The sequence below is a fragment of the Pipistrellus kuhlii genome, unplaced genomic scaffold, assembly GCF_014108245.1.
Source record: "Pipistrellus kuhlii isolate mPipKuh1 unplaced genomic scaffold, mPipKuh1.p scaffold_m20_p_23, whole genome shotgun sequence".
NCBI classification, from domain to species: domain Eukaryota; kingdom Metazoa; phylum Chordata; class Mammalia; order Chiroptera; family Vespertilionidae; genus Pipistrellus; species Pipistrellus kuhlii.
The window spans coordinates 4,669,625-4,693,361 of NW_023425522.1; the positions used below are offsets into that span (position 1 = coordinate 4,669,625).

At 48.6% G+C, this 23,737-nt stretch overlaps 1 protein-coding gene across 3 annotated transcripts in view; it reads right to left on the minus strand.

Moving 5' to 3' along the window:
• The window catches only part of MYOCD (myocardin), a 90,873-nt gene that overhangs the window by 11,366 nt on the left and 55,770 nt on the right, over window positions 1-23,737 (minus strand). For 2 of the 3 annotated variants that reach the window (XM_036452302.2, XM_036452306.2), the window contains 5 exons: window positions 16,614-16,789; window positions 14,734-14,859; window positions 9,823-10,067; window positions 8,124-8,277; window positions 518-1,453 (listed from right to left, as the gene is read on the minus strand). In XM_036452302.2, coding sequence (XP_036308195.1) covers window positions 518-1,453; window positions 8,124-8,277; window positions 9,823-10,067; window positions 14,734-14,859; window positions 16,614-16,789 — 1,637 coding nt within the window. The remainder of the gene's footprint in view (window positions 1-517; window positions 1,454-8,123; window positions 8,278-9,822; window positions 10,068-14,733; window positions 14,860-16,613; window positions 16,790-23,737) is intronic. The other variant, XM_036452303.2, reaches the window with a different exon arrangement.

Consider the following 23,737-nt stretch of genomic DNA (forward strand, 5'->3'; position numbering starts at 1 on the left):
CACAGTAGGTGCTTAGTAAATCTGTGCACGCTGCATACCACCACCCAGAGACCACGTAACTTCCCCTTTGGCTCTTGGAATGAACTGGTTGGGCCTGTGCTGAGGCTTGGCTCCAAGGAATCCTACAACAGAGTTTGGCAATCTCCAGGCCTGGGAGCCAAACCTGTTTGTGCACATAAAGCTTTATTGGCACGCAGCCACGTGCACTTGTTTATAAGCTGTCTGCAGCTGTTCGCATGCTGCAGGGGAGGAGGGTTGCGTCCTTGTGACAGAGACCATAACGCCCCCAAAGCCAAACGTATTTCCTATCCAGCTTGTTACAGAACCCGGCTGCCAATCTCCGCCCCAGAGAAGCGAGCCCGTGTCTGTTCTGAAGGCCCCAGCATCTCCCTGTGTGTCCCAGGAGGTGCTGCTGGACTCTGCAAGTTCCAACACCAGCTCTTAAGCTCTGCAACTCCACACCCCACTTCCAGGAAGGGGGGCAGGGGTGCAGCGGGGGTGCGCGAGGCACTCTTACCTGTGCAGTGCACACCTGGGCGCTGGCAGGTGAGGAGACCCCGTGCCCCTCTCCCTGGGCACCTGCTGACGAGGAAGGGAGGAAGTAATGGTTGTTGGGGGATGGGGGCAAGCTGATGTGCTGCGGGCTCTTCAGGGCCCCCAGCGGCGAGTGCTGCGGGGAGCACTGCGGGCTGAGGAACGTGGAGGGCAGAGCGTGGGCCTGCCCCGAGGCCTCCAGGCCGTGCCCGCTGCCCGGGGGCAGCAGGAGCGGGGCAGCCTGGACGTCCGGTGGTCTGTGCGCGGAGCAGACCCGCCGGGAGGCCGCGAAGGGGCAGCTGGGGGCAGCGTCCTCCTGCTTGATGGGTGCCCCTAGGAAGGGCGGCGGCGGCTCCAGCTCGGAGGCGGCGGTGCCCTTGCTCCGCTTCTGCTGCTGCAGCTGTAGTCGCAGCTCCTCCACGTGCCGCTGCTCCTGCTGCAGCTTCCACGTGAGCTCGTTGATGACCTTCTGCTTCTCCACCAGCATCTTGTCCTTCTCGGAGTCCAGCCCCGCGTCCAGCTCTGCAGGAGCGCTGCCACCGTGCAGGCTGCTGGCCAGGCTGTCGTCGGGGCCCAGGCGGCCCGGGGACGGGTGCAGGCCGAAGGAGGGCGATGCATCTTGGAAGGCGTCCGGCAGGGACCCCGCCAGGGACAGGTCGGAGGAGGCGGGCGAGATGGGCGGGCTGGAGCTGGTGCTGCCAAAGTGGTAGAAGCCCTTGGGCAGGGCGGACGGGGAGGACTGATAGTGAGGCAGGGCGCCGGTGGGCGTGACGGGGAAGGTGACCGTGGTGATGTCGCCGAAGCTGGGCACAGGGCTCCCGGAGCAGTCCTGGAAGGGCCGCAGCCGGTCCATGAGCGCCGTCTTGGTGCCCGACACCGGCAGGCCGCGGAGCCTGAGCTGCTGTCGTAATTCAGAAACCTGGAGCAAGCAGGCACGTTACTGTTCTGTCAAGGACGATGCTTTAAACATGCATAATTATTAGTATTACATTGACTTTAAAAGATCACAAGTGCAGTTTCACAGTGTTCGCTTCTCTTTTTATCATTGCCTCCCCCCCCCCCCCCCCGCTGCATCCAGTATGTCAGTTTTGCACAATTTTAATAATGTTCTTAAAATGTGTCATAGGCCAAGTTTTCATGGCTCCAAGATCATAGATATATCCTAGAAATGGTGAGACCACACGGATCACAGAGGCATGCCAATCCCATCCTGGTCCTGTCCCCATATCACAGATGAAAAGACTGATACCTGCCTAAGTTCAGGCATCAGCTGGCAACCAGCCATCCTGCAGCATGCTAACACTCTGAGGAACTGCCTCCTACCTTCCCCGCCAGTCCTCCTGGTGGGCGATTCTCAAACCTGAGCAGGTGCTGGAACCCAGGCCTGCAGGTTGTTACACAAGTGGGTGGTGGTGGGGGGGAGGGGCTGGGGTTCTTACACAGGTAGCTGGGCCCCACACCAGTTTCTGGCTCCCTGGGGCAGGGGGTGGGGGCTGAGAGGTGCCTTTCTGACAAGCTCCCAGGGGCGCTGATGCCGTGATCCCAGCCCAGCGTTGGAGAACAGCAGCTGTACATGAACACTCTGTCCCCGGTTTAACAGCTGGCGGATGGCGGTGCTCTCCTGAGAGAGAGATGTGTGGCAATAAGACCCTCAATTCCAATGCTGGCCCTGCTCTCCCTAGTTCAGTGTCAGCCTGTGCCCCAGCTCTGCTTCTGCACACGGAGGTAATCCTACCACCTTGTGAGGATTAAAGCAGTTTACACAGTGGAAAGCACTGGGAAGAGTACTTTGCATATGGTCAGTGCATGTAGGGGCTGTTATTGTTATGTTGAAGCACATGTAATTATCTCACCCCTGCACTTTTTCATGTTCATGAATTTTAACCATCAGATATCTAAAAAAATAGAAACTAAGTAAATAATAATGCATACAAATGATGGAATACTTTAGGTCTATTAAAACTGATGGTGTAAATATTTGTTGACATAAAAATAATTATTTATGGTATAGTATTACATTTAAAAGGTTTCAATAACTTTATTTTATTTTCTAAGAAAAAAATATATAGTATACGTACACACACACACACACACACACACACACACACGTGTATGTGTGTAATATAAATATATATTTAAGCCTGTGCTTGCAGATTATAATATCCGGATAAAGATGTGCTAAAATGTTAATGATGGTTCTCCTTATCTGTACTTCCTAAGTAGTTCCCATAAGCATATTACTTTTATAATTAAAACAGGAGCCATATTAAATATCTAACTGTCAATAATTCTATGAAACAGCTAGAAGAATATATACAAAAATATCCTTCTGATAGTCTGTAGGGGAAGACCTTTTGAGCAGAAAAGCAAAGAAGCTAATCATAAAAAGTTGACAAAAATATTTGAAAACTCCTATCAGTCACAAAATGAAGATGCAAAGGCAAATAGAATTTTAAGGAAAAATAGTTGCAGGAAAAATAATAAAGTATTAGTATGCTCAATGGGCCAAGTGTGTTTAAAAACCCCGAAGATAAAGATGGACACCCAACTACAAATGGACAATGGACATCATCCAATTTTTCACAAAAGAGAACATTTTAAAATGACCAATAATGTATGTATACCATCATTAGTAGTCCAATATTTGCAAACAAAAAATATGCATATTTTGTATTCATCTAATTGACAAAAAAATTTGCAATAGCACTTTGTGTTACTTAAATAGCAGCAAAAATAAATGAATAAAAAAATTTAAATTAGTGAAAGAGAAAGATAGAATGAGAGAGAGAAAGAGAGAGAGAGAGAGAGAGAGAGAGAGAGAGAGAGGATGAGAGGCAATCAATAAGTTACCTCCTGACTGGGGATTGAACCTACAACTTGGGATGTGCCCTGACCAGGAATCGAACTCACCACCAACTGAGCCACACTGGCCAAGGCTAAAAATGCTTTTTATTTGTGTTTGTTTGTTTTGTTTTCAATCTCTTTTATACTTAACTAAATGCCCAGTGCACGAAATTTGTGCACAGGAGAAGGGATCCTCAGCCCAGCCTGAACCATCTCACAATCCACTTAACCACTTGCCTGCATGCCTGATGCCTCTAACCACTGTCTGCCTGCCTGATCACCTCTAACGGCCTATGCCTGCCTGCCTGATCACCCTAACCATTTGTTTGCCTGCTTATCGTCCCTAAGTACTCCGCTGGCCTGCTTGATCACCCCTAACTGCTCGCCTGGCTGCCTGATTGTCCCTAACTGCCTCTGCCTTGGCCCCCACTGCCATGGCTTTGTCCAGAAGGACATCTGGAATGACTTCCAGAAGGTCCTTTGGCTGTCCAGTCTAATTAGCATATTATGCTTTTATTATTATAAATACTAGGCTATTTTGAATGTGGTCTGTGGACCAGCAGCACTGGCAGCTTCGGGGAGCCTGTTAGAAATACGGAATCTCAGGCCCCTCCCAGACCTACTGAACTGAAAGCTGCATTTTACCCAGAGCCCCTGTAGCTCATCTGCTTCCCGGACTAGCGAGGCACAATGTTCGGGACAGAAAGTGGGCAATATGTAGCAAGAACTTCTAAAAACGGTAATATGCTTTGGTTCAGAAATTCCACTCCTATATGTTTAGCCTGGGGAGATATTTAGATAAATTAATAAATGTATGTACAAATTGTATTTTTAACAGTAAACATTTGGAAGCAAGTTAAATGTCCAACAGAGGAATGTTAACTAGGTGGTGAAGTAATATGCTGCTATTAAAAATTAAAAGATTTTTGACTCTTAAGAGTTATAAAAAATGTTCATTTGTTAAACAAAAATGCATGTCAGAAATTTACGCTCACATAATTATTCTAAAGCAAAATATGTCCATATGCATTTCAAAACTAGAAGGAAATAGAATCTGTTATGTGAGTCAACTGCCTTTTAAAATGCTCTTTACTTCTCTCTACACAAATGTATTTCAATAGTGAGTAATATTATTTCACACTCAGCTAAAATGTATTTTACATGGATTAGGACAATTTACACCACCCCAAGCAATGCATATGCTATCCTCCCCCCCTCCCCGGTCTTGCTAGCATTGCTTTTATTTTAGATTTGCTGATTGGAAAAAGTGCAAAGTGCCAACTCATTGTTTTAATTTTGAATTACTTACAATTAATGAGTTCTGCATTTATTTTTGGAATCTGTTCTGGCACTGAATAATTTAAAGCACATTATCAAATAGTGCAGCTTATATTCTAAAGTAAACTGAATGCTGGTTGAATTCAGTTTACCTTCCATTTCAGAATATTACACTGTGTGGGCATGCTTGGGACAAAGTTTTGTATATACATCCTTCCTACATTCATTGGTGTTTCAATTATTGATAAGGTAAACCATTTATTATGGAAAATTTCAAGCATACATTAAAGTAGTGAGAAAAACGTAATGAACCCCATATAACCACCAACCACTTTCAATAATTATCAACTCATGTCCAATCTTGTTTCATTTATACCCAAACCACTTCTTCCCCAACATTTTCTGAATTCAGAAATCGTGTAGTTTAATCTGTAAAAAGTTGGTATCTATCTCTGAAAGATAAATACTTTTAAAAAACACACCGATACAATACCATTATCACATCTAAAAATACATGAACCATTATTTCTTAGGCTCTATCAAATATTGCCTAGTTTTTAAATTTCACATTCACCTTCACATTCTTATTCTCTCTCTCTCCCACCAGTTTGTTAGAAACTGGATACAAGACAAACACAAAAAATGGACTGTGATATTATTGTTTGAAGTTTTTAATGAGAAACCAAACTCTATTCTCAGTATTTTCCACTTTTAATTTCTACGTAGCAAAACATGAGCACTTATGGAAAATATCACTTCATTGCCTTATCTTTCTGGTTATTAATATACCGTATTTTCCGGCGTATAAGACGACCCCCTAATTTTACAGTTAAAACATAGGTTTTGGCCTATATTCGCTGTATAAGACTACCCCCCACTTCCGAGGCAACACCAGTTCTTTTTTTAATAGACCGCCTCTCTGACTCTGGCCATTCTGAGCAGGCTTTCTCAGAATATAGGCCTAAACCTATGTTTTAACTGTAAAATTAGGGGGTCGTCTTATACACCGGAAAATACGGTGTGTGTGTGTGTGTGTGTGTGTGTGTGTGTGTGTGTGTGTGTGTTGGTTTTAGAGAGGAGAGGTAGGGAGAGGAAAAGAGAGAGAGAGAAACATCAATGTGAGAGAGAAACATCAACTGATTGCCTCCAGTACGTTCTGACTGGGCACTAAACCTGCAACCTAGGTAAGTGCCCCGACCAGGAAACAAACCAGTGACCTTTCTGTGCACAGGACAACACTCAACCAACTGAGCCACACTAGCCAGATTCCGATTACTTTTTTGGAGGGTCGTCTTCATTAATTCCTCTTATCTCTTCCTTCCCCAAAATGTGATTACATCATTTGCTTCCCTTATTCCTCTTCTCTCCTTCCTTTCTCTCTGTTCCAACCTCCTCTCCACTCTTTCCATTTTGCTCTCCTTCTATCTCATTCACTCTTCTAAAGTTTCAACCTTCCCCACTGTGAAAACAATCCCAAAATTTCTGTCCCTATGCCCAACAACACAGCTGAGGCCAACCAACTTGGTATTTATCTAACAGAACCTGCTGGTAGCTGAGACTCAGCTTTCCCAGACTGAATGAACTTGCCAATGTCCCCTCACATCAGCTCCTCAAGCTAACGTCCCAGTGCATGTTGTTGTGGTAGAAGACATGTCACATAAATCTCACCATTTAATCATTCTTCAGTGGCTCCAGTACATCAACAATGTTGTGCAAATATCAGCATGATTATCTCCAGAACCTTTTCGGGATCTCAAATTGAACCTTCTGTCCCCATGAAACACGAACTCCCCATTCTCACCTCCTCCAGCCCATGGTAACCTGCATCTACTTTCTGTCTCTATGAAGTTGACTATGTGAGATACCTCATATTCGTGGACTCGTACAATATCTGTCTCTGTGTCTGGCTTATTTCATGGTGTAATGTTTTCTAGGTGAGAGAGCCTGCTGATCTGGACGGGTTTAGGATCTGGGGAGTGGAGGGTGGTACCCTATGGCTCTGGAGAGCATTGCCATGCCCTTGGCATCCCCGTCTAGGTTTATGGATGCCAAGTTCAAACCTGAGCACTTGTATTCCAAGTGGGAGTAACAGAGAAACCTTTGATAGTAGGACCCTAGATACACATTATTCACTGGTCTTGGCACGTGGCAGCCATGGAATTTTCTTTAATTTGAAATAATCCCAATCCTACTTCCCTTCAAAGAAGATAATGACCAAGTACTGAACGTGGGAATGAGAGTGGCCATGAGGACTGAGACAGGGCTGTGGCTGGCCCAGTGAAGACTGGGGACTTGTATAAATTTAGTCTTTTGGGAAACATGCTTTGTGGGTAAGCAGGTGTCAGCATTGAGAGTGAGGAGGCACTACAGACGGTGGTGTGCTCACAGAGTAGAGCAGCAAGGCACTGCGCTCACCCTTTTCAGTTCTGTGTGAGTCCTGGGCAAGTGCATGCACTGCCTGAGGGTCCCGCCGAACCACACCAGGCTCAGCTCAAAGCTCAGGGCATCTCAGTAACTGAGGGTCTGTGGTCAGTGACTAGAGTAAACTGCTAGCACATACATAGCATGTCGCCAGTTGCTGTTACATTTCAGAAGGTCCCTGACTGCATTTCATAGACTAGTACATTGCTTTAAATTATATAATTATCATAGAGTTACCAACATTTTATTTTGTTAAATAAGGACTAGTATCCTTACTTAATAACTAGAAACCCAGTGCCCGGGGTCCCTCGGCCTGGCCTGTATCCTCTCGCAATCCGGGACCCCTTGGGGGATATTGGATAGCCAGTTTCAGCCCGATCCCCGCAGGCCCAATCCAGACAGGCGGGAGCCCGATCCTGTGGATTGAGTGTCTGTCCCCTGGTGGTCAGTGAATATCATAGCGACTGGTCAACCGGTAGTTCAGTCATGCATATATATAGTTTCTTTTAATAAAAGGAAACAAAACTTTCTCAGAAACACTCAGCTTTCATCTACTATCATCATTTACTACTGGAAAATATCTTTCAGCATTCAAAATATTGGGAGAAAATAAGTACTTTGAATAAATATTACATCTGTGGAACATATTTAGAGTTACAAAAACCTTTATATGGTTTTTATTTTCCTCATTTTACCAGAGATTGGTAAGAGGTCATCATGGGATTGACCACTGGCTCGGAGCTCATATCGATCCCATAGTACTCTGTGCTATGCTCTATCATGTATATATGATTCCAATTGATTTTCATGACAAACCATTTATGCAAATGAGGAATCTGAGATGCTAAAAATTAAGAAACTAACCCAAGGTTGCACAGCCGGTCAAGCTTGTGTATTTAGCCATAGCAGTTAATATTCTGTCACCTACTGAGTCTCTCCCACATTCTTCTGCATCATGTTCTATACAAGAAATCAGTTGGTGAAAATGTTATTTAAAAGGTATTTGTTTAAAAAAAGGAAAAAATAAATCATGCCGAATCCTATACCTTCAGATCATCCAGGTTTGATGGGAGTGGGCCTGGCTTGAGAGAAGAGACACCAGTTTGACCAGAAAAACTGTTTTTGACAGGAGACATAGGGGTACTGCTCAGTGGTGCTGAAGAAGAGTTTGGATTTCTGACCATCTGTTCATTTGGTTCCCTGAAAACAGACAAAAAGGAGGGACTTAAAATACAGTCAGATCTATATATTGTGATATACAATAAGAAATATATACTTGGTGTTTATACAGTTTCTGGCTCAAGGCTAAAACCCTTGGGATTTGCCAGGTGAGGAGAGTGACAAAGGCGTATCTTGTTATGTTAATGAGGTGGCTTTTGGACTATCTAAGGAGCGATGCTGGCTGCCAGGAGAATCCATCCTGTAATTAGACTCTAATCATTAGAGGGTAGAAACTTTTGGTTCCACCACCTTCCCTGGCCTCCAGGCAGGGTGAGGGATTGGAGATTGAATTCACCAATGGCCAATGATGCAACCAGTCCTGGCTTTGCCATGAAGCTTCCATAAAAACCCAAAAGATTGGGGGCCAGAAAGTTTCTGCGTTGGTGACCACATGGAGGTGCTGGCAGAGTAGCCTCCCTGGCCAGGGCTTGGATGCCCTGTGCCCCTCCCCACACCCTGCCCTGTGCATCTCTTCCATCTGGCTGTTCCTCAGTTGTATTCTTTCATAATAAACCAGTGACCCAGTAAATAAAATGTTTCTCTGCATTCCATGAGCCGCTCTAGCACATTAATCAAACCAAAGGAGTAAGTTGTGGGAACCCAATCTGTAATTGGTTGACCAGAAGCCCATGTAACAACTTCTGGACAACCTCTGGCATCTTCAGAAGGTGAGAGTACCAATCTTAGGGACTGAGCCCTTACCTGTGGAATCTGACACTATTTCCGGGTAGCTAGTGTCAGAATGAGGTTAAATTGTTGGATACTCTGCTGGTGTTGGGGAATCGCTTGGTGATGTGGGGAAAACATCCCCTACATATTGGAATTGGGTGACCAGAACCCTTAGGGGGTAACTTATATTTAGACTAGAGGCCTGATGCATGAAATTCATGCAAGGGTAGGCCTTCACAGCCCTGGCTAACTTGCAGTCCATGGCCCTGCAGCCCCACCCCCACCCAGGGGTCATTCCGAAAGGTCGTTCCACCATCCGGTCTAATAAGCATATTAACTCTTTATTATAGAAGATGAAATCACAAGTTAATTGTCTATAAGGACCAGGCACGGGGAGGAAAACCACAGCAGGCTAGCTGGCAAGTGGCAAGTCACACTCAGGCTGAGTCTGGGGGAGACTGGAGGGAGTGGTGCTGAAGAAGAGTTTGGTGGATTCTTTGGCATATGGGTGGGCATATCCATGCCTCATTTAGCAGGTGCAGCTCTGTGGAGCAGAGGCAAGCCTGCGGAGCTTGGCTGTACGCAGCATAATGGCTGGTGTCACCCAAGGCTGAACAGGGAGATGGCTGGAACCTCTCTGTTCCACTTGGGGCCTCAACGTGGTCACTCCTCCCTTTTCCCGGGGAGGCCTCTTATCAGGGGCACTGATTTCCTTGCTCCCTCCTGGCCTATGTTCCTGAAAAGGTGTGCCCAGTTTCCAAACATGACAGCATGGGACTTGGCCGCAGGGGCTGGCCCGATGCCCAGGAAGAGAGGAGCCACCACCCTGTGTGCAGCCCAGGCTCTGGGACTCACTTGAGCTGAGCGGGGTGGACGCTGGTGTAGCCGAAGCGCTGCTGCTGCTGCTGGCTGAGGATCTGCAGCTGCAGGAACAGCTGCTGCTGCTGCAGCAGCCGCGCGTAGGCCGAGTCCATGGGCGGCGGCGACTTCTCCGCCTTCTGGTCCGGGGGGATGTACTGGTGGTACTTGAGCTTCTTCACCTTTGGCTTGGGGTCCTTGGGCTTCTTGTGGCGGTTCTTACTGTCGCTCAAGGACTTGGCCTGCAAGACATGGCTTTAGGTGATGGAGAGAACTGGTGTCATGGGAACGTGCGACGGTGTCCTGTCCGATAGATGTTCTCGAATCTCGGACAGACATACAGCAAAGCATGGAGTGCAAGGAGACCCTGGGACACTGCGATGTCTAATGAACCGGAAGCACACCCCTCAGCTGGGAGTCTTGGACCTTACAAGTGGCTCCTGGAGCTTTTTCCTCCCAGAGTAGAGTGAGGACACTTTCCTCACCTCAAACCAACTGCCGTCGAACACATTCTGATTTTGGGGTTGATTCGTAGGAAAGTACTCCCATGTGTATACATGGAATCACTGCTGCTTAAGCACTTAGCCAATTGACGTAGTAATGCCATACATTTAGATGAAATTAACCTTGACTTTGAAAATGTGAAGTTTTGCTGCTTCACGCTGCAAAGTAATATAGACTCTTCCTCCCACCACCATCCCTAATCCTGATATAAAATCAGGAAGTGGTACCATTGAAATACTGTACTTACTATGAGGAGGGTTAGCCACGCCCTGGGGATTTACCCTTTGTAGAGCGTGGTTTGGACACATGGAAAGAAGTTTAGTGTATGGGCTAGGGAGTGAAGAGAAATTTCTGAAGGTGGTACAAGCACCTTACTACATCTTAGTTACCTCACCTGCGAGTTGGGGAAAATAATCTCTACTTCCTATCTCAGTAACCAACGTAAGGGTGATGGAAGACAGTATTGAAATAACAACAGGTCTCAGAGGAGAGTGTGATTAGATCTATAATCTAAAATCAAAGGCCTCCCTACTTTAGGAAGCAAATACTGTGATCAGTTGAAAAATATAAAGTTCAAACCTTGACTTTTTCCAGAAGGTTGAAATGAAGAACATGGATATCATGTAGGAAGATTCTTGAGAATTTGGGGAAAAGGTGGAGGGAACATGTGGTACCAGAAGTGGCCAGAAGAGGGGGCTCCTGCATAGCTGGCAGGCCCGTTCTGAAGGGCAGTGGCCCCATTTTAACCACAGAACACATATCTGAAGGTGACCTACCCAGGGGAGCTGCCCACTTGCCTTCCTAACCAGTGCATCCCACCACCGAAGCCTCTGTGTTTTCTCAAGGAGGCTTCTGGGAGACTAATGAATGATGAGCACGTGTCTTTCCCTGCTCCTTAATCACTTAGCATTCCAGTTAAGGAGTCAGTCTCTCACTGGGAGGACTTCTCCGGCCCGCAGTCAGCTCTGCGCTGCTTGGCTGCATCTGTTCCCACCTCAGCGGGGACTTGCCTTATCCTGGGAGCTTCAGCCCCAAGTCTTCCTAAAGATTTTCTCTCCATGCTGCCTTACTTAGTTAGCACAGGGAATGAGCCATGCAGAAGGTTCTAAAACCAAGTCATTTTCTCTGCACAGTGAGGGCAATGACTATTGCGCAGGTGGAGCTCTGAATTCAGGGACTGGTGCCGTTTCACACTTTTTCTGAGACCAGAAGCTATTCAACCTGTGGATTTGTGTTGCTGTTTCCTACCAGGTGAGAGGACAACCTAAGGCAGCAGTGCATCTAATGCCCAGGGGCTTAAGACCCAGGCATGAAGGTGAGTGTAATGTGATAGGGAACAGTGTGCTCCGTGCCTGACACTTCCTCACTCAGCCTGCACACACACAGTGGGGCTGTCGCACAACACAGCAGCCCCTGCCTGCGAGATTAAGTCAAACTTGTCAGCCCAAACAGGCTGGCGCCAAACTGCCTAGCCCTACCCTCTCCAGCAGTTCACCCCTCCTTCCCTTGTAATTTTCTGCTGTTTGGGAACTCCCTCCTCCACTTGTTGTATGACTCCAGCTCATCCTCTGAGTCCAGCTCAAAGCTCAACTCACCAGGGAAGCTTTTCCTAACTCACAGCCATGTCTCCTGTCTGAGAGTCTCACATGGCATAGCCACACCCCTGCTGAGGGGAGGGGACTGAAATCCAGCCCTCACTCTGCTTCGGAGGCTGTTGGTCCTGAGGTGGAGCTATGGCTGCCTGGGAGGGGGAACCTCTGCTTATGTTACCTAATAATATACAAACATGTAAATTGACTGTACCTCCACTATGCCCACCAGCCAATCAGGAGAGAATATGTAGATTAGAAGAAGAAAGATGGCAGCCACTCAGCTACTCCAGGCTTGAAGTGGCCAGGGAGGGTAGGATGCCTGCTATGAGAGGGGGGGGGCAAGGGGATCTATAGGTGTGGCACTCTGGCCCCACAGCAAAGACGAAGATGGCAGACTTTGGCCAAGTCTGCAGCAAAACAGCGAAGACAAGGATGGCAGACTCCAACCTGAGTCAGCAGAAAAGACAGCAGACTCTGGCTAGAGTCTGCAGCAAAGACAAAGAAGGCAGACTCCGGCCAGAGCAAAGGCCTGGGTCCCAGGCACCAGAAGAAAACCGATGCTGGAAGGAAGGCCTATTGCACGAATCTCTTTGTGCAGCGGGCCTCTAATATTGTGATAAGATACAAGTAACACAAAATCACCATAGTCATCATTTGAAAGTACACAATGTAGTAGCACTTAATACATTCACAATGCTGTGTGTGTCGTCACTATCTAGCTCTGGAACATTTCCATCGCCCCCAAAAGAAAGCCACTCATACCACTGAGCAGTCACTCCCAACCTTCCCTCCTTCCTGCTGCCCCCCAGGAGCCACCTCTGCTTTCTGTCTATATGGCTTGGCTATTCAGGGTGTTTCAGAGAAATGGAATCAAGTCTTTTGTGCTGGACTTTTCACTCAGCATAGCACTTTCAAGGTTCATTCCTGGTATACTGTGTAGCAGCACTCATTTCTCCTTATGGCTGAATAATATCCCATTGTGTGGATATGCCACATGCATATCCGTTCTTCAGTTGATGGGCCTGTGGGTAGGGTGCTATGCATATTTGTTTCCAAGGTTTGGTTTGAACATTTGCTTTCAGTTCTCTTGGGCAAATACCTAGCAGCGGAATTACTGGGTCATACAGTAATTCAGCCCTGAACTTATTGAGGGGCCACTGCTGTTTTCCATAGTGGATGGAAACCATTTTACATTACACTCTTCCTCTGGCAACATTTGAGAACGCCTGTCTCCACATCCTCACCAGCACTCGCCTTTCCCCCATTTTTTACTATAGCATTCCGGTGGGTGTGCTGCGTATTTTGTTTGCATTTTTGGGTTTTCTTTTTTCTGATGACATGCAACACCTTTTAATGTGATTATTGGCAATTTCCTTATCTTTGAAGAAATGGCTAGTAGAGGCACATTTTCCGTACTTGCTGAAAGCACTAAGTTAGCAGCGCTGTTATACCCAACAGGCGCCTCGAGGGCAGGGACCATAGGATGGGCGCCTCCCCCCCGCCCCCCACCCCCGCCCCCCTCCACTGCGTGGAGAATGCCTTCCTCTCCTAGGAGACTTTCCACATCCGAGCACTGCTGTGCATTCACATTGGCCTCACGGGAACCTCTCACCGTCAGCAGGGCCTCTAGAGGGGTTCCCAGCCTGGTTGCCTCCTTTGAGAGTCCTCTAGAATCCTCTTAATTTAAAGATGATGAATATTCAACAGCGAGCAGTCACAGGCATTGGCCAATCAGCAGGAATGTGGGCTCTTACGTAAACGTAAACCACCGCTCAGTCCTGCTCTTTATGAAAATGGACCCGTCCTCCTAGGGCAACATTCGCAGAGTGCAGGGGCCTGAAGCTTCACTAATCTGAACTATGAAATGTAAGACCCGTTGGTGGAAATTCTTATACAATTTCTTTGTGCACAACATTGAAAATAATGTGAATCATCGCCTCCTTCCACCTGCAGTGAACAAACTCAGCAGCAGTCACCTGATTTCAAAGCTGCCTAGCTGAGTGAACTGGAAGCGAGCTTTAAGCCACTGCAGTTGGGTGGGGGCGCTTACTGGGCGGCCGAAATGCCTGCTGGCCACTTCTGTGTGAGCAGTGGCGGGGACCCTGGACTGTTACTTTAACACTGACTCTGACTCAGTCTACAACCACTAACAAAATAGTTCCTCTCAATTTTCTTTAAGTGGCAGTCTGAGAGGTGAGAGACATGCTCCCAAAGCAACTAGGAGTTGCATGGCATACACTGGGAGGAAGGCTAGATGCCTCCCAGGCACCTAAGCCAGGGGATCCCACTCCAGAACGATGAGCTACAATGCTGAGAAACGAACCAGCGATATGCTAAATGCTGTATTGTTCTTGGTCTGTTTACCTTAAAGAACATCCCCTTTATCTGCACTTTATATGGAGCCTGGATGGACCCAGGGAGGTCTGACTTGTCCAAGGCCTTCTGGTCTGCTTCCCTTGCATGAAGTTCAACTCCCCTCTGCTGGTTTGATGGCACTTACAATTCTGTGTGTGTTACGGCCAGCTGTGTCTATGGCTTTTAAGTCAGGAACAAACTAGTGGGCGCTGAGCCCAAAGAAATGCAAAGGCATGGGCTTCCCCTGCAGGGAAATCAAGTCCCACGCTGTGCTGCGTGGAAAGCAGGATCTTGGTCCACGTACCCACTGCTCACACTGTCATGCGTGTTCCTAGTGGACTAAACCTGTAACAGGGTCTGCGTGGCTCTCATCTTCGCAGCCTCGCTCAGAAAGCTCTGCTCAGTGCTGCCCTGTGAGCCGGAAGTCAGGCGGGGCTTGTAGAGGGGCCCATCGTACCTTCACTGCAGCGTGCCCGGGGTTGGCGGAGCTGAGTGGGCCGAGCCCCTGCTTCCCTGGGTCTGACTGGTTGCTGGGCTGGGAGACCGAGTCATTCCTGTCATTTTCTGAGCCCGAAGTCAGATCCTGAAATCCAAATTGTAGCATTACTAGGATGTAAGGTCAAAACGGTGACATAGAAGTATTAAAGTAGAGCTCCCTCCTTCCCCCCACATAAACACACACATAGCTCTGCTGTGTTTTTTCAATTCTCACTGAGGATTTGTTTTTAATGATTTTAGAGAGAGAGGAAGGGAGAGATAGAGAGAAACATGTATGTAAGAGAAACATCAATCAGTTGCCTCCTGTACCCAACCTAGGTATGCGTCTTGACCAGGAATCAAACCCACTACTATTTGGTGTACAGAACAATGCTCCAACTAACTGAGCCACCCAGTCAAGACTAGCTCTGATATTTTAACCCAGCTTTATGTCCAAGTACATATAAGACTACTTCCTCCAGGAGAAGAATATGTATATACTGTCAGCCAATTGAGGACATTTTGAGGAGAGAAAAGGGTCATTATTAAGAATTATTCCACAAGAGAGGTATAGAACCAGCCTAGTCTTGGCAAACTGGGATCTCTGGTCAGGGTGTGGGTTCCTCCTGCCTGTGACAAAGTCCATCAGTTGGACTTGATAATGGGATTGAAATAGAGAGAGAGAGGAGCAGGTGTAGCAACTGTGGGAGGAGTAGGACATGAACAAGACGACAGGGTGTCAGCCGATGGAGGAAAAGTAGGCATGCATGTATGTATATGTGTGTATATTTATCTCTGTGTGTATGTGTGCATATGTGTGTGTGTTCTATATACAGCTGTATGTGTCTCTGTGTATATTTTGTGTACACATAGGTATATGAGTGTATATACTTGTATATGTATCTGTGTGGATGTGTTCTGTGTATGTATATTTAATGTATCGATACATGTGTGTATGTGTTTGTGGTTGTCTGTATGCTTATGTGCCCTTGGTGTGAGTGTTTCTGTGGGTACGTATGTGTGTTTATGTGTATTTGTGTGCATGTGTACATGTAGGTGTGCTGGGCAGGCTGAGGAAAATGGCACTAAGCCTGGTGGCTTCTAGGGGTGGCAGCTGAGGGGCTGGGGGTTGCAGTGTCCTGGAGACCACACACTGCTCAGCCTCAGACCCTCAGCTCCTTCCCTGTAGGATCAGTGTCAGTGCTCCTGCCTGGGGGGCGGTGCTCCCTAACAGGCTATGCTCAGGAAGTGGCTGGAGTACCCTGGCGTAATGAGTGCTTAATGGAATGCAGCGGCTGTTGTTAATAATCATCATTATTCTTTACAAACGTGCTTTGAGCAATATTTGCAATATACATGCTTTACATGCTTCACTAAGGGTTTGTGGATTTGTCCAGAGGAGATTGCTGTGCTTGGTTTGGGGCTGGAAGTGGCCTTGCAGGGGTTCTGCAGGTAGAAACCTGCTCAGGTAGAACCCACATGCCGCTCTGTTTTGTAAGCACAGCGCCCCCTCGTGGCTGCTCAGTGCACGGAAAGGGCGACGTTGAAAGCAGTCCTGTTCTGGCACATTCTGTCCAGGTGACTGTGGGGGATCATCCATGGGAGAGAACCTCACTTTCACTTTGTAAAACCAGGGATGGAAGGTGTCTACTTGCCAGAGTAGATGCTTAAAAAGTATGTCCCAGGTACAGACCTCGGGTTCTCCTCCAGGTGTTCTGGAGGTTTCGCCACCACACAGAGTCCTGGACCTGGGGGGTGACATGCCATGCAGACGTGTATGTGAACCTCAGAGTGGGACCCCAGCCTGGCAGTGTCATTTCCGGACCGTGAAGAGATGACAGGCTGAGAAGTGTTTGTTACCTGGATTGTCCCTGGAGGACCTGCCAAAGAGGTCTCTGAGGCTTTGGTGTCTGGGGGGGACCTCGCTGGGCCCTGGGGGTCTTCGCTTCGTGTGTGATCTGGAGAAAGCCCATCGCTGCTGCTGTCCTCGTCGAAGGCGAAGGCATCTGCTGGTTTGGAGAAGCTCACCTGGTTCCCTGGGGCCGGGAAATCCAACACCGGTCAGAGGCCCAAGCACCTCACAGGGCTTGCTGCACCTGCTCAGTGCCACCCATTAGGACAGCGCCGCCCCTTTAGGACTGTGTGCAGCTCAGGGTAATGGTGAAGGTCCTTTCTAAGTAGTTTCATTTCCATCTATTGACTCAAATGGGAACTTGTGTTTATAAAGGCCGGACGTTGGGCAGGGAAGAATGACTTGCGTTATTGGTTAAACCTTATTTTCAGGTTTGTCCATCTCTGAACATTTTCTGTGGGAACCCCTGATCTTTTGAAATGGAATTGGGGGGTGCTGAAGAAAAGAAAAGGCCTCCCCCAGCTCCCTCTTTCTCCCCCCCTTGCCCTCCCTCCCCCGCCTCGCCCCGGCAGGAGGCCATTGGAGCGAGCTGGGAGAGAAGGCCACCTCCCTGTCTCACAATGAGAGACATGACCGAGACAACAGTGGGCCATCTGCATCCTCTTCACATGTAACACACAACACAGCACCAATGTTTAGCAAGCTTCCTCACAGGCCGAGCTAGGACAGCTACTGAGGTTCAAGTCCAAATGTCAGAAGCAGCCCACGTCCCGGGGTGTCCCATCCCACCAGTGCATGTCTGTTTACAGAAGCATCAACGTGTCTCAGAAATGTTGGGGTGATCCTTACTTGTTTATGATTTGGATTTTCTTTTGACTCCTCCTACCTCTGGGTCTATTTGGGAAAATCTTACGGGCTCACATAGGCAGAGATGCCTCCTCTGCTGCCCACACACCTCTACGGGCACAGGCGCATTCGCTTGGGAAGAGGGTTTATCAAACCAGCGGCACTACAGCGACATCCTTACATGTCCCTTATGCTTCCTAATCGCTCAGTTTCATCTGGCTTACTATCCAACGGCATCGTCCCAAATGTGCCGGGGCCACCTTGCTCATCTGACCCGGACCCAGGCCAGCTCTCCCGAAGGAATTCAGTTTATCAGGAAGTTGCCAGGCCGGCCTTCTGCAATCGCGCTGCCGAGAACTTTTGACTCCTGCTCTGCGCAGATAAGGGAGAGGCGCTCTCACTGCAGACGGGGAAAGGCAGCGGGGAGCTGGAAGTAATGGAACAAATGCGGCTGGGGGCCTGTCATCGCCACCACTGCTGGCATCTGTCACGGCCCCTCACTCAGATGTCCCAGGGTCAAGTCAGGAAAGAGGCCAGACTGGGACAGGGCAGGTGGCAGCCCAGCCGCTGGCCTGTCCGTGGGGCGGCCCGCCGCCCTGCCTGGCACGGCGTGGGGCCCATACTGCTGCTCCGGGGAGCCTTCAGGGGAGTCATTATTGCTTTTCTATTTGGTTATAGAAGGAACCTCTATTCATCCCTAACATTCACACCGCAGGAAATGGCCACACCAATCCTTCTTCCTACAAAGAACTCATCTCCATGTCTAGATTTAATTCTATATGCACAGCAGGACGTGTAGGCACACATGTAAAATGCATGTCACCCAGACCTGCCTGGGAGAACCATCTGCTCAGAAACTTGTCTCCCCCCCCCTGCCCTCTACACGTGTCCTGAAGACCCTTCCCTGTGAGCATCGAGGTCTTCCTCATTAAAAATCACATTTTGTATCAGCTGCACAGTATCCCATTGTATTCACGGGAACTTTGATTCTTCACCTTTTATTTTCAAAAGTGCACTTTTTTAAAACTACAAAACATTTGAAATAATGGACAAGCACAGAGAGTAATAGAAAACACCTGCAGGTGTCACCTGAAATAAATACGCGCTTTCATTTTCTCGTGTTTGTAGCAGAGTTCTCCCAGGGGCATTCTTGGTGCTCAGGGGCCACTGCCCCCCTGTAGAACTCTGGTCTCAAACGCCCCCTCTCTCTTCTCAGAGCCCGGAAGTGGCTCCCAGCCTTCCCGTCCTGGCCTCTCACAGCGAACCCCACACTCCCCACAGGAGGCTGTGTTTGTCACTTTGGTGGGGTGTGAGAAAATGTCTCCACTCTTTTCTCAAGGGGCCCTCAGCCTGAGAGCTTCCCAGGAAGGCCCTGCCAGCTGCCTCGGGAATCAGCTTCTATACATGTCTTCACTTTAGAAACCATGTTTTCTTGGGAATTGCAAATACCTTCTAACACACGTGGAATTAGAGACTTTGTCCCCATTATAAAAGTTACATGTATGGTTGAGGCCAGGTGGGCCTGGGAGGCGGAGGGCGGGTGGGTGTTAAGCCTTCCCACCCCAGAAACCACAGAATTTCACTGGGATCTACCTGGCACCTCTCCTTCCCCCCTCCCTTTCCTTCTCCTCCCTCCTCCCTTCCTCCCCCCCAGCCAACACCATCCCCACCCTTAGAGAAGCCTCCTGAGGCTGTGCCCACCAGGGCCCCTTCTGAGAGCTTTACCTTCTCTCCATCCCACTCCCTCAGCCTGCAGGAATACGGATCTTCTGTGTGCTGTTTGGTACTTCAGATGACAGACTCCGCCCACCTCCGCCCCTGTCAGCTCACCCACATCTACCGTATCACATTGCCAATGTGTAGAGATGAGATGGAATTTAGCCACATTGTAAAGTTGTCCAAGTAGTGTCCCCCAAGGGTAGGAATGTTTTGAGAAAAGAGGAGGAAAGAACGGTTTCCCTTTTTAGCTTCCATCAACCTTGCTTTCCAAATGGAGGGATAGCAGATGGTAAGAGGAGGAGTTTGTATCAGTCATTCCCTAGATAGCGCAGCCATGGCAAAACAATCAGCTTTCATGAGGCCGTGTGGCGGGCAGTAAGTCAGAGCAGGGGCGCATTTTCTCATCTCTCTTTGGAGGGCCTGGCTAGGGCCAGGCCATCCCAGTGTTTAGAGACCTGCTGACTGTGGGCCCAGCCCACATTTCTCCTCTCTCTGCACAGCTGTTCTGAGGACATCCCCACATTCCACCACATGTTTTACTTGAGCTTTTGCTATTTGAGGGGCCAATGTGACTTCTTGATTGTGAGAGCGAAAAGCCTCCAGTATCTGGGAAGGTGCTCATGAGGGTTCCATTGGGTCTTGTCTCCGAAAGGGCCAGAGGGCTGGTTGCTACCAGTCAATCAGCATGCCCTTTGCATTCTAATATGTACATTCGGTGACCTAAGGCTGAGGCACTAGAATGACATGGAAAAGTCTACAAGTCAAGCACCTGGAATAAAGGAGTCAGTAACTGTCCCGTTTCCCCAATTCCTCAGTTACTCTCTTCTTTTCCAGCCTTCCCACCTCAGGAGAAATGGGGAGAAAGAGGAGCACACTCAGACACGGTAGGTAGAGGGAAGAGGCACGCTGAGGAGGTTATTCTTGCATTGCCATGGACACAGTGGACAATGTCAGGGACCAGACTGGGGAACGTGGTGGGCAGAGGAAGGAGGGAGGGAGCAGTCGGGTCTCCTGGAGTGACTGTCAGCTGTGGACAGGCCACAACAGGGGGGGCGGCGGCAATAATGGGGAGCATGGAAGGGAAGTGACAGGCAGTGATTAGCAGAATCCAGGTGGGAAGGGAGAGGAAGACATGCTCCCAGCTGGGGGAGAGGTTTATCTGGTGACCAGTCCCTGGAGAGGAATGGCTTCTACATGTCTGCTTCACCAAGTGACCATGATCACTGAAAAGGTCCCTCTGCTTACAGGTGAATTCACAGCAACTACAGGCAGGTACACCCCAATGAAAAATCAGGGTGAAGGCAAGGCCCCAAACATGGCTCCTGTCTGGTATCTAAAGAGCAGCATGTGCCCGCTCAGAATATGCCTCCAGACACGTGAGGACCACTCAGAGGCTGTCCAGGTCAAAAGATCTGCATTGGCCCCTGCTCATCACCCCCCTCCCCGCCCCCCCTCAAGTAGATGAAGTTGTGATGCCAGGGCAGACCATGAGAGAAAGGGCACAGAAATCCCCCCTCCCCCCACTACACCCTCAGCTCAGGCTCTGTGGATGGAGAAAACCTCCACAGCGGAGGGGTCATGAACACAGGGCTGACTGCCCCCCGAGACAGTGCATGAGGGGCTCGGTGTGGTCAGTAGGCAGTGGGGCTCTGCAGTCAAACAGACTCCGTTTGCTTCTCCGTTCCACCACTGCAGTGGCAAAGTGACGGTTGGCAGTTATTTGACCCGGCGGAGTCTCTGCTTCCCCATCTATAAAATGGGAATGATAACGACAGCTATCTTTCAGGGTTTGAGGGTGAAAATGACATGTTGTGCATTATTTGCATCGTCCCGCAAGTGCTCAGTGGTTTGCAGCTGTTGTTGTTGGTGTTGTTTTTGTTAGGCGTCTCTCTCTCATCTCAATTTTACTATCATCCAAACAAGAGACCACCCAGGAGGCAGTGTCCCTGCGGCCAGCTTTGCAAGGGTCAGCACAGCTCCAGAGAGAGCGGTGTGTCCCAGTGGCACAGTCACGCTGGGAAGGCAGAGCCTTCCCCGGAGCAGGGTGTCGCAGGAAGGGGTGTCACAGGCCAGATTCCTGTGGAGCGGGACCGAGGTCGGCTTATCTGGCTGCCTCAGGAACAACCAGGTCTATCAGCGTCCTGTTGCTACCCTGGGCCTCCGCTGCCCGGCTCCAGAGGGCTGTGCACTGGCTATTGTCCCTGGACACGCTGGGGGCCGTGATGACAAGGACCTGCTTTGGGAAGCCCTGATATCACCCCCCAGCTATGCCCTGGGGCTGGCTCTGGGCGCTGGCCCCTAGGGATCTTGGCCTGGTGGCTCTTAGCTCTCCCTCCCCCTCTTGGAAGTGATTAGATGAATGAGTCAGTTGTTCTTTCCTTCACATAAACATTTAAAATTCCAAGATTAGAGGGAGATAATTGGAGTCCAAGTTACCTTTCTGCCGGCCCACAGGAGGGCTGAGACCACTCGGTGGAATGTGAAAATGGGCCCAGCTTCTTATCTCAGGCACTGCCAGAGCTATTTTAATTCCCGGGCAGGCCATCTCCTAACCTCCTCCTGAAAGGAGTTCCAGCCAAGTCCATTTCCCCAGGGAGGAGGCTAGGACTCAGAGGTAGATAGGGTTTCAGTGCGGCTCTTGCCTGAGCTATTTCCATACTGGAGATACCGCGTCTGCAGAAGACGGAGTACAGTACACGGCCCAGCAAAGACAGACCACCTCTCGCTCTGGGAGGGGATCGGTGCCTTGGCTATGGGAATAGAGTCAGTGGATGATTGAAGGAATAAAGATTTCTTCCCTCAGATGCCTGGCTACAAATTTGCCGTTAGGTCTCCAGATATACAAGGACCAAAGGCTATAAGGATTAGGACAAACAGTTAACTTGCTTTCAAGCATTTGACTTAGCTCTCAGGACTAATTAGACACTGAGATCACCAGGAATATAGAGATAGGTTAGCACCGTCTCTCCTTCCAATGCTCAGGACCCCACCCTTTCACACCTCCCTCTCGGTGTCTAGAAACCTCCCCCCGGTGAAGGCCCACCTGGACTTGCCCTGCCCACTCTCAAGGAGGCCTGTGGTCATTTCAGTGGGCAGCAAAGGCCAACACCAGGACAGCCACCTTCTCTCAGTGCCAGCTAACTGTCCTTTTTGCCACTCCCACCCCTACCCCCCTGCCATAGCTACTGGTCCCCTGGTTCTCCCTTCCCACACTTTTTCCAGAATCTTCCTCAGAAGAGTCTTTTTCATGTATGTCTCAGTGTGTTTCTTTCTTTCTTTTTTCTCTTTTTAAAATATGTTTTTTTAATTTATTTCAGAGAGAGAAAGGGAGAGGGAGAGAGGTATAGAAACATCAATGATGAAAGAGACAGACTCTGTGGATAACCAGGAATGGAACTGTGGTCTCCTGGTTCATAGGTCAATGCTCAACCATTGAGCCACACTGGCTGGGCTCAGTGTGTTTCTTCCCCCATCCTAATATCCTGCAAATCAGTTGCCCTTTAAAAATTATTTCTCATTATGGAATGATAGAGTTTGACCATGAGAAAGATATCCTAAAACAAACCTTTTCTTCTTATGCCAAAGCAAATGACTATCTGTCTTATTGTCTATTTGCCTTAAAAGTGAATGATAAGAGAGTGTCAAGACTTCCAGAGTCTCAGATAACTGGAAACTTAGAAAAGATGATTTTTTCATTTTGTTTTACTGTGAAGTCTGAGCCTTGGGGACACGGATGAGTGAAGACTAGTGTAGGGTCCTTTAGAAATGTACGTGACAGTGTGAATGGGTGACTTCTGGACCAGCCCTGTGGACCAGTGTGTTGCTTCCTGTGTTAAAGGGATAAAAAAAAAAAAACCCAAAAAACAAAAAAACTCATCAACCTTGGATGATGAGGCTGTATATTCTGAATCACAGGTTTGCTTTTTGAAGTAGCTGAAAAGCTGACCAGGCATTCAGCTGGGAAGCCTGGCTTGGTTCAAGGACAAGATGAGAGCCCTTTGGGAGGAGGCGTCAGTCTATTGGAGCAGAACACCAGGACCCTTCTGTCCTTGCAAGAGCTGGGAAAGCCAGCTGGGCTTCCGTTTTACTCAAGCAGGAACCAGGCCTCTGGGCAACCAACAGCTTTCTTGGTAGCTAAGGGATGTTCCTGTCACGTGAAGAAAATACTCAGATGACTAGAGAGAGAATTAACAAGCTTGGAGTAAGCCTCTCCTCCCGCCCACCCCTCACCCCCAGGACTGAGGGATCCCTGAGTAACAATGACCACTCATACGCTGAACAAGACCATGCTAAAACCCAGCATATAGTTTCTGTTCTCGGAAACAATCACCTCTACGTAACATCATATTTGTGATATTCAGTATTCTGGCCGGAGAGAGGGTGGCTGTTCGTGGTTTTCTCTGAAAGAAAAGCAGGGGGTCAGGTACATGCTTTGAGATGGGGCCCCTGCTGCTGAGGAAGTCACATCAGCAAGCTTCCTATTCCTCCTCATCATGCCATTCTTATCAGGCAAGCCCACCTTTCCTCCATCGTGAACCTGTGAAATTCCACCCGGCTCAGAAGACAC